The sequence below is a fragment of the Hippoglossus hippoglossus genome, chromosome 12 (genome assembly GCF_009819705.1).
Source record: "Hippoglossus hippoglossus isolate fHipHip1 chromosome 12, fHipHip1.pri, whole genome shotgun sequence".
Taxonomy (NCBI): Eukaryota; Metazoa; Chordata; class Actinopteri; order Pleuronectiformes; family Pleuronectidae; genus Hippoglossus; species Hippoglossus hippoglossus.
In genome coordinates this window covers 9093278-9112497 of record NC_047162.1, presented here as the reverse complement: position 1 = coordinate 9112497, position 19220 = coordinate 9093278, and the positions used below count along the sequence as shown (strand labels likewise).

General features: G+C 39.4%; 1 protein-coding gene across 2 annotated transcripts; it reads left to right on the top strand.

Annotated features, from left to right (window-relative positions):
- Window positions 1–1286: 1286 nt before the first annotated feature.
- Window positions 1287–18807, top strand: shc3 (SHC (Src homology 2 domain containing) transforming protein 3). 2 transcript variants are annotated; one of them, XM_034601453.1, is made up of 14 exons: window positions 1287–1415; window positions 2318–2427; window positions 4139–5070; window positions 8572–8642; window positions 10766–10829; window positions 12500–12619; window positions 13431–13484; window positions 13592–13643; window positions 13732–13861; window positions 13945–14098; window positions 14818–14911; window positions 14995–15186; window positions 17077–17402; window positions 17519–18807. In XM_034601453.1, the coding sequence occupies exons 3-14, from the start codon at window positions 4432–4434 to the stop codon at window positions 17645–17647; spliced, it is 2025 nt and encodes a 674-aa protein (XP_034457344.1). In that variant the 5' UTR covers window positions 1287–1415; window positions 2318–2427; window positions 4139–4431; the 3' UTR covers window positions 17648–18807. The 2 variants fall into 2 exon arrangements, with proteins under 2 accessions (XP_034457344.1, XP_034457345.1); XM_034601454.1 differs by lacking the exon at window positions 2318–2427 and having other exon boundaries at window positions 1318–1415.
- Window positions 18808–19220: the final 413 nt, after the last annotated feature.

Genomic DNA, 19220 nt, shown 5'->3' with positions numbered 1-19220 from the left:
AGCCTTTTCAAAATATATTTGGTATGAAATTGTGATAATGATACAACTTCCCCAAGTGTATTAATCGCTTGTACATCATGTCCATGTTTTATTTTGACTATTAAAATTCTCATTAAATATTACAAACCTAAATCATGAACCAAATCTCTGGAGCTGCTTGTGTGTAATGCTTAAAAAAGGTAAACGAAAATGTTCACATATAACCCGTTGTTGGTGTCTGCCCTTTCTGTAACATTGGTTATTTTGCTTGTCGCTTGTCTTAAAATAACTCTTTGCTTTTTTGAATGTTTTTGGTAACCTGGCAACTGTAGTCAAGTGGAGATGTGTCTGCTGCGTTCCTCGCCAACCGATGCTCTTTTCCTCTGTCTCTTTCTCATTTGCACTTAATGTATGGCTATAAATGAGAAAGAACACTTGTATTAAATCACACATACTCACAGTGAAACTTACTTAGAAAGATTTTTTTTCACATCTATTACATTCAATGAACTTTGGATGTTTATCTGAATGACTTATATTTATCTTTTGTGTGGCCCTTCTTTGTTAATTCACGCTTTATGAATTGGTGGAAGCAGCGTTTCCCCACACAATTCATTCAGTCTATGGCAATAGCCGGGGGTGCACGTGCACGTGCACGAACGTCACCCTCACGTGCAACAAATTCACTAATGTGACACGCACACACAAGAGTGAAAGACAACTTATCACATGAGAGAGAGAACTGCACTGCATGCAAAACTGCTGCTGAAATTATGAGGTCTGACTGTCTGCATGCATGGACAGTAGCAACTTTACGGACGATAGCATGAGCGAGCACTTGACAAATAGGGCTGTACACAACCACACCATGCAGCCATGGAGCAAAGTTAGAGGTCTTTTATGTTATTATGAGAAGTGTACATTTTTTTTTTGTCTATTATGAAATTGGAGAAATTGCAGTCCAGAAAAATTATGGGTTATACTAGTGGCAAATACATTAATGTTTCTTTACATTTGAAAGCATTGCAGAACATGTCAATCACCTGCTACCTAGTCACCAGTTTAATGTATTTGGAGAAGAGGAGTCCAGGATTATTGGAATCCTTTAATTCTTTATCATGAGCAGGCTGGTCAGATCCCTTATTTATTATTTATTTTTCGCTTTATGCTTTGTGACGTGTCCACAAATGGACCCTACCATCATACAATAATCTTCCAATAAGCAGCCATCATAATCTTGCATTTCAGATATTCCAGATATAACCACCCTTTTCCATTCAGCTCGGCCTCCTTGTGTTTCTTTCAACAGTGGCGGGGAGATGGCAGGTGGGCCTCCTGTGTCTCGGGATCTCGGCCTCATACTGGACACCTGCTTACAGAGGAGGACGTGGACGTGTGAGCAGAGCTTTTTTCGCCTCTGTCCCAATGGCTACACGGTATGAAGATAGATAACACAGCCCAATCTGTCCTTCTAAGGTATTCTGCGGACCTATCTCACTTCCACATTTACACGGCAGAGCGAAGGCATAGGTGAAAGTATTTCAATACTTTTACGCTTTACATTTCATATATTATACCCTCTGAAAAACAGTGTGTAATATATAAAACGAGGAAAAGGAAGATTCCTCTACAACAGAAGAAAGAATAAGAAATAAAAATATAAAGAAAGAAATATGAAAAACTGATTGTTAGGACCATTTAAAAAAAGCTTTATAGAAAATAATAAAGCGGCAACAAATACATATGAAAGAGAATTTTGACAAATACTTGCTTTCCCATTATTGTCTGCTGATAATTGAACCTGTGTATTAGGTGAAGAATGATCACTATCTCGTAGATGTGAGTCTTGGAGGGTTATATGTTTTAAATAGACAATAGTTCCAACTTTTATTTTTTTCGAGCTTCGAATTCAAATCTAAAATCATAAAATGTTGCAATAATTGTGGTTAGATGCTAATTCAGCTTTTTTTATTCACAAATAATGTTCTGAAAAGCAAAATACATGTGTTGTCCTTGTGTGTTTGTACTATTTGTCCTTATACACATAAACAGTAAATTGTTAATTAAATGTGTGGGTGGTTAACTGTTTACATGAATGTGATTATAAAAAAAAAAAAAATGGTAATGGTGGCGGTCAAAATCACGGGGGTGGCATTTTCATTTCTATTTTCCATCCTGGATCATTTTTCGGATTTATTATCCTTTGAACAGCTCGTGATCATTTCAAAATCACGCAAACATCTCAAATCTGACCACGTGCCCAGCGTTTTAAAGGATATTGAGGAGAAAACAGAACGTACACCTGCATTTGAAATGGTCTCTTCCACTATTCTGCAAGCCTCCCCTGAATGAGTCATCCAGCCGGCTCCTCATTGGACAAGACCATGCCATCCCTAGGGATTGCCTTGCAGAGGTAGAAAGGCCTTGCTTCCATTCACAGAAACATTGGTATGCCAGCCTGCTATTTCATTCACATAAAAGACTAAATATTGCATGATTGTTTTTTCTCGTCTTCTGCCCTTTTTCTCCTTTGTCTCTTCGCCTCCTCCTTTGATTTGCGAGGGCCTGCCCGTTCTTCCTCCCTTGCTTTTGTGTTTGCCTTTGTTTCTGAGGAGAGAAGGCAGACGTGCTGTCTTTTTTTTCTCTTTTTTTTTTTCTGTATTTGCCAGGCAGGAAAGAGAGATGTTGGGAGGGACTGCAGTGCGAAATCTGCAGCAGAGAGCGGAAGCTGCTTGTGAATGAGTGTCAGTCTTTCAGCTTGGCTATATGCTCCTGAGGACATTTTTTACATGAATGGTGTCTGGCTGTCTGCTTTCCGCTACCACGGAGACAAAGATGCTTTGCTGCCGCTGCTGATGCTGATGCTGATGCTGATGCTGCTGCTGCTGCCGGGCTTTATCTGTTATCCTTTCGCTTGTTTCATTGACTCATCTGCCTGAGAAACATGTCGTTCGTTCTGTGTCGTTTTAGATGGTTTCATTCACGTTGTTCAACCAGGACCGACTACTGGATATTTTAGACAAGCTGTGAATCTGCTTCTGCTTCCTTTTAGTGGAACTGAATTTTCCGTTCCTTTGTTGCTGGTAGAGATTTAGTGTCCATGTTTGATAAATGGTGCCAAAACAGCTTTATGTCAAAAGAAATATTTATTCTTCTTGCATTATTGGACGCATGTTAATATGTTAGAAACAGCTATAATGAGACTATTATCTAGTTTTCTGAAACCTGATAGCAGGAGTGATGTCTACCTATATTCTGCAGCTGTTATAAAATTAACATAGACATTATATTAATGATGTTGCAAATTTCATGCTAAGATTTTACTTTATTGCATCTTTCAATGATTTACAGAGGTTTCTTTGTCACCTTCTAAAGAAAATGACATCCTTATGATAAACTGAAATGTTGTTTTCATATTTTTTGTTAGAGAAGCTTTTCTGTCACTGTGGTTATAGCTGTCAGTTACTTATTTCACTTAATTTATTATCAATTCTTTGATTAATTTATTATTTTTGTGTTTTTCATCCTAATATCATAACTTTTATCAGTTCGTCCATCCATTTTTATAGGACATAAATTGTTGGACATACATAAAATAATGCAAATTATTATAAACGATCATTTTACTGTGTTAAATAATCCAGCTACCTCTCATTCTTTGTTTCCCTCTCTTGGTAAAACAAATACGAGGGAAAGAATTTCATTAAATTAATATCAGACAGGGGAATTTAAAAATTGATTGATTCTAGTGTGCTGTAAGTGGGAGGTTTTTTTTCCCTCTCCCTCCAACAGGAAGTGATTTGCAGTGTTCAGCAAGCCTTTTGTTGAGAAGGTTTTCTCAGATCAGTGACTCATGCTTTAGCTCTGAGCCGGCAAGCAGGCAGGCAAGCAGCAGCAGTCAGTAGAGAGTATTTTTCTCCTCCCTCGCAGCATCCGTGATCAGCAACAACATAGATCTTTCTCTGTTCTCTCACTTTTTGGATTTTTTTTTTTAGGCTAGAGATCGGCAGCGGCAGCAGCAGCATCCCCACTGGAAACCAAACAAGCTGCACCACAACACTGGCAGAGACCTTTTTTTCCTCCTCTCCATCCTTTCTTCCTCTGCCTCACTGTTGTGTTTTCATGGATTGTGTCTGTATATTTCCTTTTTACGGATCAGATTGCAGCTCTGGATTTTACTGACAGCAGATTGGAGTGTGGTGACAGCAGCAGCAGCAGCAGCAGCAGCAGCAGCAGCGGTCCAACACAACCGCCACTGTAACCTCAGCAGAGAAAATTACAGTCAGGTGGCCTGTGATTGCTAAAAGGCGTTTGCTGCCTGTACCGCTGCTGCTATGTCACAGGAGAGGGTAATCAGCGCGGCTCAGCCACGTCTGCCAGCACACTTGTGAGAGAGGCAGGCTGTGCGTGTCGGTTGGTGGAGAGAGGGGAGAGAGCAAGAGAGAGAAGGGTATGCTTCACCGTACCAAATACAACCGCTTCAGGAATGAGTCAGTAACATCTGTCGATGATCTTCTCCACGGCCTGTCCATGAATCCCAAGGTCTCGGCTACCCCCCAGTCTGCAGCCGAGACATCTTACACTCCCCCGACTGAGCTCCAGTCCTCCACCACCACCACCACCGCTCCCAGCACTGCCACCGGCCACGGGTCTGACCACCTGGAAGATGGAGGCACCCTCTGCACCCTCATCAACAAGGTGTCCAGCCTGAAATTCAGCAACTCAGGCAGCTTGCTGGGCATCAAGGGTCTGCCCTCGGCTGTCAAGGACCTGGCTGTGTCTAAGCTGCAGGGGGGTGGGGGATCCGGCCCAGGCAGCTCCGGTGGCCCGAGCCCCAGTGCGGCATCAACAGCAGCGGCGGCAGTCTCTGGCGTGGGCGGCTCTCTGTGCAGCTTGGCCTCCCATTCGACCCCCTGCTCGCAGCCGGAGACAGCTGTCAGCATGAGCAAGAAGAGCAGGCTGGATGAGCTCCAGCCCGGTGGAGAGGACTGGAATTCAGGTGGAGGTGGTGGACTGGTGAGCAAACCCTCCAGAGGATGGCTACACTCGAGCGAGAAGATCTCTGGTCCAGGGGTGACATACATTGTGAAGGTTGGTGGTCTCTAGTCACCCTGTCATTTGTGTTTTTCTCCTCTTCCTCTTTTCTCCTCTTTTCTTACCACGTCTCTCATTTGTTCTAAAGACGCATGCATAGCTACCTACATGTTGGGTTTAAAGAAGAGATAATGTCGAACATAATAACATGCTCTTGAGTGGGTGTATGTAGGCAGGCTACAGCAGAAGGCTGAGCGAAGGAGGAGCGACCAGAAACCAGACATTGAATAATTTAGAAAACAGAGAAGGTCAGCATTGGAGAAAAGTGAAGGAAAAACCCAAGATGTCAAAATATTAACAGCGATCATTTCCATTTATATTTCTGTTTTGTGTATGTGGAGCCACAGCGTTATGCTTTTGTAACCATAGTGATAGTGTTATTTCTGTACATCCGCATGAGCTCTATGGCTGTTTCAGCTCAGGGATGGAAGACGTACAGAGCATGTTTGTCTCATCACATCCGCACCTCACGTCGATGCCGTTCAGCCATCGTACATCATTTAAAGGAGCACAAGTTGGCGCATAACTACGAGAGCTGTGAATGTCATCATGCCAGCAATGAGTCACTAGCATGAGGAGTGATGATGCTGAGCCCCGCGCTCCTCAAGGTGTGAAGTGAATCAAGAAAACGGAGCAAACCATTTTCAAATTGAACATCTACCAATGTTTTCTTATTGTCTTCTTTTTATTGAAGCAGCACTTTAAACACAAAAAAGTTTTTGCTTTTCTGTGCTGGATGAGTGCAGTAAACAGAGATGCCTCGTTTTGTAATTTCCAAATCGAGTTAGCCAGTGGGATTGGCATCATATGACACTTACTACAACTTCCCTGAACAAAGCACCACAGTATCTGTGACCAGTGTGACATTCCATTAACTGCATTAAGGCAGGGAGCGCTTATTTGTCCAGTCAATGCTGCTGAAAGCGTCCACACTGCGAGAGGGGAAATGGGTCCAGTCCGTGCTCCCCCGCCTCCCCCCTGCTCTCCCTGTGGTTTGAGTCCTGTGTGTATTGAGTTCAAAATGGTGTTCTGCTCACAGCACTTTCAATTAGCGTCATGTGGTCACTCCTCGCACATCATGTGCCATTACTGTAACAGGACATTGATCGACAGTGACATTGTTTACACTCACGCTTTCAGCTCATGGTAGCTATTTGTTTATGTCGAAAACCGATAATTCACACAAGACTTTTGAAGTACATTCGTTGCAACGATTCTCTTAATGTAATTTCATAGCATCATTACTTTATTTCGATCTGAGCATATTTGATAGGGCTTTCTCCTTGTTAAAATGTTAAATATACAAAATAGACATAGATGAGCATGTATGTTGCAATTTATGCTATTAAATGAGGTGTTCATTGCAATAATAGGATAATAGGAATAAATAAAAATATGTAAAATGCATTAAATCTGTTGCTGCAGAACAAGCTGTGAAGACATTGACATTAAACCATTTTGTACAGATGCTATTGCGATCTTGTTATCAAATAGTAGCCTGTTATTTACATCCAGCTGACAGAGAGCAACATTAGCATTTATTTGGAGACTCGTATCTGGACATCTGCTGTAAGTAAGTGCAAGATTAAATCCCATTGTCGCTCTGCTTTGGTCTCCACCGTATCCTGAGGGAAATATCTGGTTCCTCAGCTAACTTGTGTTTGTACTAGGCAGGTGTTGCAGTGGAGTTTAAGAGTTTTTTTTGGCTGAAAAAGATTGCCTGTTATTTATATCCAGCAGATACAATATTATATCATTCTGTTTCCGGACACCTGCTTATTATATGAGCAATATTCACTTTCTTTTTAGCTCTGCTTTGGTCTCAGCATATCCTTTTTTTTTTTTTTAGCTGAATGAGTTGCTTGCTGCAGTTTGAGAGCGATAGGAGTGAAACAAAACAGTAACTTTACAGGCTGGAGAAACACACTAATCCACCCATTTCACAGACTAGTATACATGTGATCTATTATTAATAAAAAATATTAAGTATCTGAACTATTATGACAATATTTGTATTGTTTAGTATGTTGTTGTTACTTACGGCACATTCAAATCCATGTCCATCATATTTAATGGTGCAGGTTTTCGCATATTTAGTATGTACTTTGTAGACTGTGCAGAACAGTACAGAGCCATGTAAAGTAACTAAGTGCATAACACGTCATGTCGTGGTGACATGTTTTGTTTTAAATGTGACTAGAGTGAAATTGAATGATATGGAAGCCATTTTTCACATCTGTTTATGGACCTCATATGCACTTGAGCTTTAAATGTAATCTTTTAGAGGTTGTTCTTCGGAACTGCAGCCTCCCATTGATTTTGACAATTAATCTGTAGTTTACTTTTTCTTTGTAAATCGTGTTCTTGTTTGGGTGTTGTATAGCATGAGAGAAGACAAGTGTCTATGTTATGATCAGAATATTGTCTCTAACAGTTCTGACACTGTTGTTGACCCTGCTGAATTGTGCACTTCACGCTCACTGTTCTAAGAATAGAGAACATTAAAAATGTCACATTGACAAAAGGCTATTTGTTTTCTGGTACTTGCGAAACGCTCACTGGTGAGCAGAGGCCTCCCTAAGTGAAAGTTATGACTTTAATAAGTTTTTTTTCCTGAAAGGGAAACGTTTGTGTGTCTGGACGTCTGTTTTGTTTACAGCAGGATTACGAATGTGATTGTCGTAACGATAAGAACTCATCAGCACAAAATGTTCCCAGTCTGTGCAATATTAATTAGTAGAGGCGTTGTAATGTGAGTAGGTGGTCTGCGCTGAAGATGGTTTTATGGGATTGGAGGACGACAGTCATCTCATGTGGCACAGTAACACACTGATGCAGTTTACAAATCATATTATGACGTACAAGCATTGACTTGATTTTTTTTCCTTCCAACTTTGCATCCACTTTATGTCAGACCTTGGCTTCGTGAACTCCCACAGGATGTTTCTATTTTTAATTAGAAACTAGAAAACAATGACAACGGCAGGTTTATGAAAACACATTTGCACATTTTATACAGGTGTAAGTCTTTTTCAGACTTTATTTATATGAGCATATGAAGGAGAATAACCAATAATGGCCAATTTAATATTCAGTCTCGTCCCTGACATGTGCATTTATAAGATCATTGTTTAAAATATTTTTTACTTAATATGTTTTGTGTGTTTTTGTGGCTATATTTAATTCAGTGATTCATGCTACAAAATAATGTTAATAATGGCAGTCAGAAAGTGACCAGCTGGTATGGGTACATTTAAAAAAAACTGATATTAGAAGAACTAGATAACAAAGATGAAAATAAAAATCACCTGGTGCATAAGCCAGAAAGGTTTTCTAGCTGCTGTTGTTTTAATTCAATGAGATTCAGTTGGAAACTCAAACAAATCTGTTGTGGATTTTTCTGTACATTATGATAAGCTAGACATGAAAATGTGAATATTACGATATTACGATCCTATTGAATATTTATTTCACACTTATTTCACTCTTGTTTTCCAGTATCTGGGCTGTATAGAAGTTCTTCGGTCAATGAGATCGCTGGATTTCACCACAAGGTCACAAATAACAAGGTACGTTCACACTGAATGTAGTTTTCTAACGTTTCACAGTAATTTAAGACAATATGTGCTTTTGTTTGTCCGTTTCTAAATCTCTAAATAGGAACATTCCGAATTAAAAACCAGGTTGAGATTTTTTAAGAGCCACTAATGGTCATACATACATTTTTCTTGTTACAGTACTTTTAAATTAATAGTCATATGATACTTATAGTGGTACTTTAAGTAGTTTAACATGACTGTCCCGCAATTTAAGCCTCCAGGAAAACAATAATGTAATTATAATCTGTAAATGAGTAAATGGGATATTTAATGAATAGGTTAAATCTAATTCCTTCACTCTCTACTGAGTAGAACTGTCTATATGTTTATGTAGTATAAATACTTTAGTTTCAGTACTTTACAAATACTTTAGTAGTTTAAATCACAAAAACATGTAATTTAAAATGATATTAAAATTAGTTGTATCTTGTTTGAAATACGACTTTCTGCACCTTGTTACTTCACTAAAGTCAGTTGGCATCTTTCCATGTAAATTACACTAGCGATAATTAGTACATTAGCAGGAAATTAGTTTAAACAAAGTCTGTATTAGTCTACATATAGGTTTCCTCTTATCGCAATTTGTTTGCATGGAAACAGCTGTGGGTCTGTGTGTCTCTTTAATGTCATTGACCAATGTGCAGTGAGGCAAAGGCTGATAGTGAATCGGTTTGTGTCATGTCTACTTTTCTGCTTGACACACAGTGGCCCAATCTCTTTCTCTTTTTCTCTCTCTCTCTCACATACCGCACACTGTTTGTGAAAGACAGAGAGCGAGAGAGACAAACTGACAGAGAAACCTATGTCTCATTCTATTGCTATTATTAGATTTCTGCGTTTCTAAAAGAACCCGCTGCTCTGCATGATTTATCCAAAAGATACACAAATTAACATTTTTGTTTCTGTCATGAAACCATCGTCTTAGAGGGAAATCTGACTTCTTGTATCAAATCAACTGAATCTTTAAGCCAATGTTCTGATCCTCGTGTTTTAGTCTTTCATATAAAAATGACAGCATGGTTATGTTATAGCGACAGCAGAATAAAATGGATAACTTATCTTAGGGACAGTTTTAGATTTCACTATCTGATGTGCAACACTCTATACCAGACACAGTTAGCTGGTTTCTAGAGGTCCATTGTATTTAACTAGTCCACATGGTGTCTTATATATACTCTTATATTCTAAGTCCTGTCTCCGGCCCCCTGTGGCCATCTTATGTAACAGCCTATGGAGTTGAGGGATACCATAAATGTGTTTTTTTTTTTGTCTGTTCTCTATTTTAAATATTAATTAATCTAATTATAATAAAGGCATATTCTGTATTATGATGGAAACAAAATCAAAACAGATTGCAACACCAGCAAATTTATCAATACATTCACAAATCATTTCCCTCCAAAAGTGAGTGAAGTGGAGGTCCTTACAGAAATTTTGAGGCCGAAATACCCTCAATATTTTTATTTAGCTTATCTACAATTAATTTCTCGCTTTGTAAAATTTGTGATAACCAATCAAGTGCTAATATCGGTCTGTAGGTCTTGAATGAAATCTCTCAAAATTTGTTGCTGATATTCATGGTCTCCAGAGGATGAATCCTACTGACAGTATTAATCCTCTGTCTAGTCACCATGAGGTTGACATTAAGTGAAATGTATTTATGTTAATGTTACCTGCAGGATGAACTGTAATCATTTGGATGATGCACCATCGTTAGGTCAAAATTATATCAAAATTATATCCAATACTTTATGACCAAATACCTGCAAAACAAATGGTAGTATGCAATGGCCTCAGTTGTGCTAATTAGCTTATTTCAGTATGCTAAACATGCTAAACTAAGATGGTGAACATGCTAAACATTATACCTGTTGCATATCATTGTCACTGTGAGCATGCTGAGGTCAACATTTACAGCCTCTCAGAGCCACTAGCATGACACTACACTCTTGAATGTTGCTCCTGCCAAGACAACAAAATGCATTTCTTGTCAAAGTGAGTCACACAGTCCAATTTAATGCCAACATAGCTGTGGTGCTTTGGCTGTGTGTGGTCACCATCTTGGCTTCATCTTCCTCTCTCCCTCCCTCCAGGGAAGCCATCAGCCTGGTGTGTGAGGCTGTTCCAGGGACCAAAGGAGCTCTGCGGAAGAGAAAGGTACATGGATGGAGAGGATGGAGGGAGGGATAGAAAGATACAATGAAAAAGAGGAGTCAATGAACGTTGAAATGTAAAGTAGATAGAAAAAGAGGAAGCAGCATTAGAAAGTCATTTATCCTTCTGTGTTCTATATATAGCAGTGTCTATGTAAGTTATTTTTCTCTCAGCCTTCCTTCCTGTTAAATAAGAGGGAGACAGATAGAGAGAGGATGAGAGAGAGAGAGAGAAGCAGAGGAGAAAGGAGAGAGATGAAGAGGTATGGGACTGTATGTGCGTGGGCGTAGCTCCAGCCCACGATGTATTGCACACGGCGCACAGCGCTTAGTGACTCATGTAGTGCACAATATCTGTGATCAGGAGGCTGAGCTGCTGTGTGTGTGTCTGTGTGTGTGCATGTGCATGGTGTGTGTCCACAGCGTGTGAGGAGACTGTGTCTTAATGTGGGGTGTGAAATGAAGCATTACTTTGCTCTCTAGAGCTTGCTCAAATGTCAGGGAAGAGTATATTACACAGAATCAGCGCCGACTAGTTTCTCCCTCAGAATAGATGTGAGGCGTAAGATAATGTTATTGTGGCAAACACACTTCAGCTTGATGCTGCGAATCCTAAATGGGTTGGGCAACATTTTTCCGCTCTTCTCTTTATTAAAAACACTATTCATAGTATTTTAAGTATTCAAACTTTAACAATCTCCTTTACAGTGTTAGATGAAATTAGCCTGGACCAATCTATGATCAGTACAACCTAAACAACTAGAATGGCACTTAGTTGAACTCATACCTTCGCCAAGAGACCAAAATTCCATTAGGAACCCATATTTAAATCCATTCAGCTTTTTATTTGAATCTGCACCAAATTGCACACACTGCCTAAATCTTGTCTTGAAAATCCATGAATTATTGGGAAATTGGTGACAATAGCAAAAAAACACCTCGCAATGTTTAAAAAAGTGAAAAAAATACCTGCACCTCCCCTTTAGTCCAGATCTACAGTAAAATGTAATGGGCTTATTCTTGGTCCATGTCCCTGGTCCATATCCTTCAACCAAGTTTTGCAGTAATAGTCTAGTAGTACTTGCGTAACCTTGCTTTCAAACAAACCAACCAACCAACAAATGGACAAAGGGCGAAAACCTCATTGTTGGAGGTAATACTGTCTTCTCTGTATTCCTTGATTAATAATTGTTAATTGAATGATACCCATAAAAAGACAGTTTCAAATTCCTAGAGAATCAGTTGAGATTAATGCAATTTTTCTAACAATAAAACTGCAAAGATGAGGTAGTTAGCTTAGCTGGCTCCGTACTAAGGTAAAACATTTTTACCCATTACAGCATCATAACTATTTTTTCTTTTTTTAAATGAATGAAACAAATTAATTATTGAGCTTGGAACAGGAATTTCATTGGCTTCGTAAAGAGCCACGTTAGCTGTTTCCCTCTTTAATCTATATGCTAAGCTAAACTGCCTAGCCGATGGCTACATGTAGCTTCATACAGTATTTAACAGAATTAGAGACATGAGAATGGGATAGATGTTTTTAATTTAGCTTCAGCAAGAAAGTGAATCATTTCCCCAAAACATTTTTTCTTTAAGTTGTACTGTATCTTTGGTAAAATATATTCAGCTTTAATTAGTTTTATTTGTGTCTGTCTATGTCCTCGTCAGCCACCGTCCAAAGCTCTGTCGAGTATCCTGGGCAAGAGCAACCTGCAGTTCGCTGGCATGTCCATCAACCTGAACATTTCCACCAGTAGCCTCAACCTGATGACCCCCGACTGCAAACAGGTCAGTTTGCAAACAAAAACAATGTTCATGATACTACTAGGGCAGTATGACAAAATGACAACATTGTGTAAGATGGTCTTTTGAAAACATCACCCCAAATACTTTTAATGTAGACTGCTGCCATACACAAATACCACTGAGTCAGGGAAAATGGAGATACTTATAAAAGATTCACTGGAGACGATCACAGAATATGCTCAACAACGTTGCATGGATTGTGTCAATGGTAAAATAACAAGCTGAAAAAAGTGACCAGAAGACTTTTGTTTCTAAAATTAGATCGTCACAATGGAGGAAGTCTTATTTTTAGCTTCTGCGAAGGTGATGAGATTTTTTCTATAAAGAAGGATGTCTTATGTTACGAAAGAGCAGACGCAATAAAAGAGGAAGACAACCAGGAGGACATGACCTCTACGGATGTTACTGGAAATACCAGGGGAAGTTGGCAGCTTGATGATCTCGATGCTCACAACTGTTTTCATCCAGATATTTATGATAGAATTGTTTTTCTTTCTGATCAGTGATTGACTCATTACTCTTTTCCCCCCACTGTCAGTCAAACAGTGTTAAATTAACCAAATAATCCGTAATAATCCGGATCCTACACACAGTAACAGAGTACACAAAGCAGAATAACACTTCCTGACCTGGTCAATCCCTTCACCCTCTTATCCTGATGTCTGAGTTGTACTTTTAGAATCTATCCATTGTTAATAAATACATGTGTAGAACATGTGTGTAGAACCTGTGCAGCATGTTTGCAGAAATGTTGGTTAATTCACATGCACTGTTGCGATTTTACTCCTGACAGATCATTGCCAACCATCACATGCAGTCCATCTCCTTTGCATCAGGAGGAGACCCTGTAAGTGACTCAATGACCTGCGTCAAATTATCTGGCACCATTGTTTTGTGATGTATTTGTTAGTTATTACAACAGTTGGAAAATATGTCGTTTATTTTTTCTTTTAGGACACAACAGATTATGTTGCCTATGTAGCAAAGGACCCAGTTAACAGAAGAGGTACGTGTTAATTCCTTCAGTCCCCCGTAGTGTCTCATATCTCACATGCAACATGTTCATTAAAATTTGTTGCTCCGACTCTCTGCAGCGTGTCACATCCTGGAGTGCTCTGACGGACTGGCCCAGGACGTCATCAGCACCATCGGCCAGGCCTTCGACCTTCGCTTTCAGCAGTATCTGCAGTGTCCCTCAAGCAAGCTGTCCTCCACACACGACAGGTACAGTGTTCACAATGCACTCATACAACACGCAAAAAGATGTGTTGAGATCTCATAATCAAACCATGTTTTTATTTTCCCAGGGTATTAAACGTGGAGGAGTTACCATGGACTGAAGAAGAGGAGGAGTCAGCTGAACATCCGTACTATAACAACATCCCTGGAAAGATGCCCCCACCTGGAGGCTTCATCGATACCCGGCTGACCAATCAGAATGCAGCAGCTGATGGATGCCAGGTAAGATATATGGACTTAATGTGCCTGGTCTCGATCAAGAAAAACACACAGACACACAGTTTTATTTTAGTTCTGCTCCCCTTTGTGTTCACACTGGCTTTTTTTCTACAAACTAAGAAGAGTAAACATGAAGTTATACAGATTGATTTCATCCATCATCATCAGAGCTACATGGATCCATGTGGGGCATCAAATCCTGGTGATGGACAAGTCGTTTTTATTTCACTTTACTGCGTCTTTTGTGTACATTTATGTTCTCTAATGTCAAAGAAATTTTAAAATGATTAACAGCATACCTTCACTCTTGTGCTGATGTGTGTGACCATGGTTACCAAACTATTTGTACATCTTCTTACGTAGATCGCTATTAAATCACTCTTGAGCAGTTCCCAGTCAGCAGATGGTTTCAATAGTAGTTTAGTGTCTCAAAATTATTGTCAAATCAAATTTCTGTGATCACAGAATACTGTGGTTGGTTTGGTTGCTGTCAAATCACAAACAAACCAACCACAGGCCACTTGGAAACACACTGAAATCGTCCTTTTCAAGCATTCTCAGTCCGGTTGCATCCTAAATGAAATGCACTTAATAGGCAAATGTACCAAAGTTCATCTTAATTTTTGCACTATATTTAATTAATATAGTTTTTTTGGTAATATCAACTCATGGTTACCATTTCTTAGTGCAGAAATATTCACTGTGTGTTTGTATGTCATCAGATGGGCCCAGGTTCGGTAGATCAGACATATTACCAGGGGCGGCACTGTGGAGAAAACTGGGGAGATGAAAGAAAGCCCATATTCTTACAACAGGGTAAGAAAAGCCACACTAGCTACATACACATTTGATTAAGCAGAATTTCACCATTGACTGTGGTTGTTTCTCTGAATGTCCAGGATCATTTGACATAAGCAGTCTGCCGGAGAGTAAAGGTCAGGCACCGAAAACAGCCGAGATGCCCATGTACGTGAACACGCAGCAGATTGATGCCCAGGTACTCGCAGTTCTCCAGGCAGAGGCGGAAAATGTGACCAAGGGCATGGCAGCTGCAGCCAAAGAGAGCCCACAGAAGGACCTGTTTGACATGAGTAAGTCTTGTTTTTCACATAATTCAGTGTATTATTTTACTATTTCCCTTTGTAGCTGCAAAGGATTTCAGGCAAAGCAGTTTTTAAACTCACCTTTTGAAGCAAAGTATCAGTGCCTTGACTTCAGAATAACTTTCTAAGGCCATTTTCTAATCAGAGATCTTAATTAAAGGGGATTCCTAGCTTTTGTTTTCTCAGCGACGTCGATGTGGCATTATAATAACATCATGTCACAGTGAAGACAATAGGAGGCCAGTGTCGATGTCAGTGCACCCCCTTTTTTCCTCCCACCTCCAAACTTCAACCTGAGCTTTGCTATTAATATCAGACATGAAAGATAAATTACATGAAGATACTGCATGTATGAAGAAGGTATGACACAAATTACACGCGAGTAGTCATTTGTACAATTCAAAGTGAACTGTTATATGAAATCTAAGTTGTTATTTAATATTGCCCTCCAGAAACACTTTGTTCCTCTTCTAACAAACACCAGCAACTGAAGATAAAGTCATTATTCAATCAAATTTGACGCAGTTTCATGCATAACACAGTTCAGAAAAAAGACTTTAATTGATTATGAACTTGACTTATTCAATAAGCCATTCATTGAATAACCATATAATAGATTATATATAGTACTGTTAAATAAAATCTAACTTTTATGATTAATCATAGACACAAGCATTTTCTCCACTATCATTTGCACTGACTTTGTTAGAGACTATGTAAACAGGTTTAGTGGTTTTGTCTTCTTGGCTTCACACTCGGCTCTTGTTTGATTTTCCTCTAACAGTCCAAAGACAAGCACGAGATAATCTGGCGACTTTATATTACTTTGTTTGTTGTGCCTCTGTAACGGGCTGGCAACTGTTTAGCACTGTGTCATCAGCATATCAGTGCATCAGTTTAGAATTAATGACATATAAGGTAAATATAGAAGTGTACTGTATTTACTTACGTATTTTTATAGAAATTGAGTGCATACATTGAGTAAAAGTTTGAGAATATATATTCTTTAAAGGTCTACAATTTCACTTTTAGGCACTCCACTGATAAAGTATACTGCAGTTTAATTCCATACATAATATCCTCATCAGTATGAGCAATATTTCTGGGTTTACAGATCAGTTGTACTGCACTTGATTGTTGTAATGTCATATTTATTTTGTATCCTGAAGAGGATATCAGGGTATTTGTATTACCTCACATGTGTCATGTGTTCATGTGGATTTACAACTGTCACTGTTACATGTCTATAATCAAAGAGGGACTATGAAGCACTAAAAGAAGTATATTTATATATTAAGCGTTTCATCCTTTTCCACTTTGTTTTCAGTCAATACCTCCTTCTGAGGATAGAGGGCTACAGGCTTCAGAAACTCATGGTTTCCTGAACTACATGTTTGTGCAGGTGGAATCACAGTGAGGGATTGTTTTAAACTGTAAACCAAAGGTTTATCACCACAAGACAGAGAGACAGTTTCATTTTGTAGGAGAGGCAGAGGATTATTTAAAAAAATATCTAATAGGTTTGTTTTGGGATTTGTTTGCACTGAGTTGTGCAACATGAGATCACCAGATTTCCTGATTGCCTGGAAGTGACCCTGGATTTTTTTTTGTGAATTTAGAAAAATAAAGTTTTTGTTCACATTCAGTTCAACTCTCAAACACATGCCGGGGACCATTACAATAATTATCCAATTACAATCTTTTCAAAATCATGAAGCAATAACAACCCTGTGATGACCTTTAACTTCCAAGAGATGAGTTACGGCCCATCATACTTTACAAATACTGACTTCTGTACAATGTCAAGTTAAAAACTATGCTGGATATTTCCTTCCTTGCTTAATAAAGTTTTTTCGGCCCTGCCCCCACCTATAACAGAGCCCTTTGAGGATGCGATACATTCTCAGTCCCATCCGCCGGGCCAGGGACAGGCCCAGTCCCAGGTGTCTGGTCTTCACAAGGCAGCATCCATGGATAACTCGAGCCCTCTTCTAGTGCGTTCACTGGCCTTCCGGGCGCAGGAGGAGCTGGAGGGCAAGACATGGTATCACGGCAAAATGAGCCGTCGTGACGCTGAACAGCTGCTGAGAGAAGACGGGGACTTCCTGGTCCGCAAGAGCACGACCAACCCTGGGTCTTATGTACTGACGGGCATGCACAATGGACTTGCCAAACACCTACTGCTGGTGGACCCTGAGGGCACGGTAAGACGGAGTTCAAAGACAAGTAGGGCGTGTTTGAAAGGAGATAGAAATGAGTGATTGGTTAAGTTATCAGTGAGTATGAATCAGACTCATAACATCTCTTTCTCTTCCCAAAGGTACGGACAAAAGATCACATATTTGACAGCATTAGCCACCTTATTGGCCATCACCGTGACAACAATCTGCCTATTGTGTCAGCCGGGAGTGAACTGTGTCTCCTGCAGCCTGTTGGAAGGAAACAGTGATGCTTGTGAGGCCTGACGGTAAACAGGAAGCTCTGAACAGTCTCTCCTACATCCTGAAACTTGAAGATGACACATGAACAGAAGATGCTTAAAGGCTCTACGCACTACGACGGAGAAGTTGTCCCGCGGTTACTTTACAGGAGGCACTGGAAGACACAGGATTTGTCTAAGATGAAAAAAATATTTATAGAACTGTTATTTTGTTGTGATGACTGAAATGCTATATTTTTGAGAAGACATAAGTGCATTTGGACATACTATCTTGATTTGGTGTTTTAAAAGATATAAAAAATAGACAGTTGTTCTTGTAGTTTAGATGAAATCAAACCTCAAAGAGGTGTTAACAAGCGTATTTTAGAATAAAAACCTGAAATTTTAGTTTTGTCTGTCAAGCACAACCACATTTCTACAGGAACTGTTGGCTAAGATGTCGGAAACGAAAGCAGTTTGGACAACAAAGGCAGTTTATAATGAATTTAGGAGAAAAATGTCCTTTAACGTCACCAATAGCGTTACAGCTCACTCAATTAGTCACTATATGAAATCTGCTTTTATTGGGAATTAGAAATGAATGTGTTTTGCTTTGCAGTAGTGACAAAGTTTTGGGGTGTGAACAGACATCCTTCATATAGTGCTCTCAATGGCTTTAAAGATAATCTTTTTTATAAAGTATTTTCTTGTGTCACAGTCGCATGACTTCAAATCAACTGTTATTGTGGACATTGTTCGTAGACCTTGATGCCCCTTTGTTTGGAAGAGGTGCTTGTGTATGCTGACACTGTAAAATATTTATGCTTTTCAACTAGGGATTATTTCGGAAATTGGTCTCCTCTGGATTCTTCTTTTAGGTGTGTAGTCAATAATTTGTTTCGGGGCTTGAGTCATTTTCAATGTCTTAATTCACATGTTTTGCTTTTTGTGAACTTTTAAAGGTACTTTATGTAACAATCAAAAAAATATTTTCTAGTAATGACCTCAGTCAGCATCCTGTTGAGGAGTTGTGTGTGTGTATGTGTGTGCTCGCTCGCTATTGGTTGGCACGAGGGAGGATGCCGGCCACGGCCAAAATATTGACGTGACAGACATGGGAAATAATCGTGATAGATGGCGTCATGTTCCTAGATGACATAGCTTAAGTTACAGTTTCACCATAAACTGTATTTGAGACGATGCACCATATTAGACTGTGTCATAATTAGCTTGATTTCTAGCACAAAATAGACTCGTGACTATTCTTATTGGATAATACATTGACTTGCTGTTCGCTAGCCAGCCCACTTTATTAATCGCTATTTTTGTAGCTTCCACCAACAGCCTCTGCAAAGTCATCAAAGCTAAATATGCTGGATGACAATGCTAATCGTTCCAACTAAAGGTGTTGCCACACTTTTTATCACAACTCTTGTTTCTGTAAATTGACATGCTAATGTTTCTGCGTAATAGAAGTTGAGATCATAGACTTTAAATAAAGATGGACGACACATCTCCACTTTCGCCAACTATCCAGAAATTAAGCCAAAATATCTTGGATACAAAAGCCTCCATCTTGCACATTTGGTGCCAAAGTCTGCGC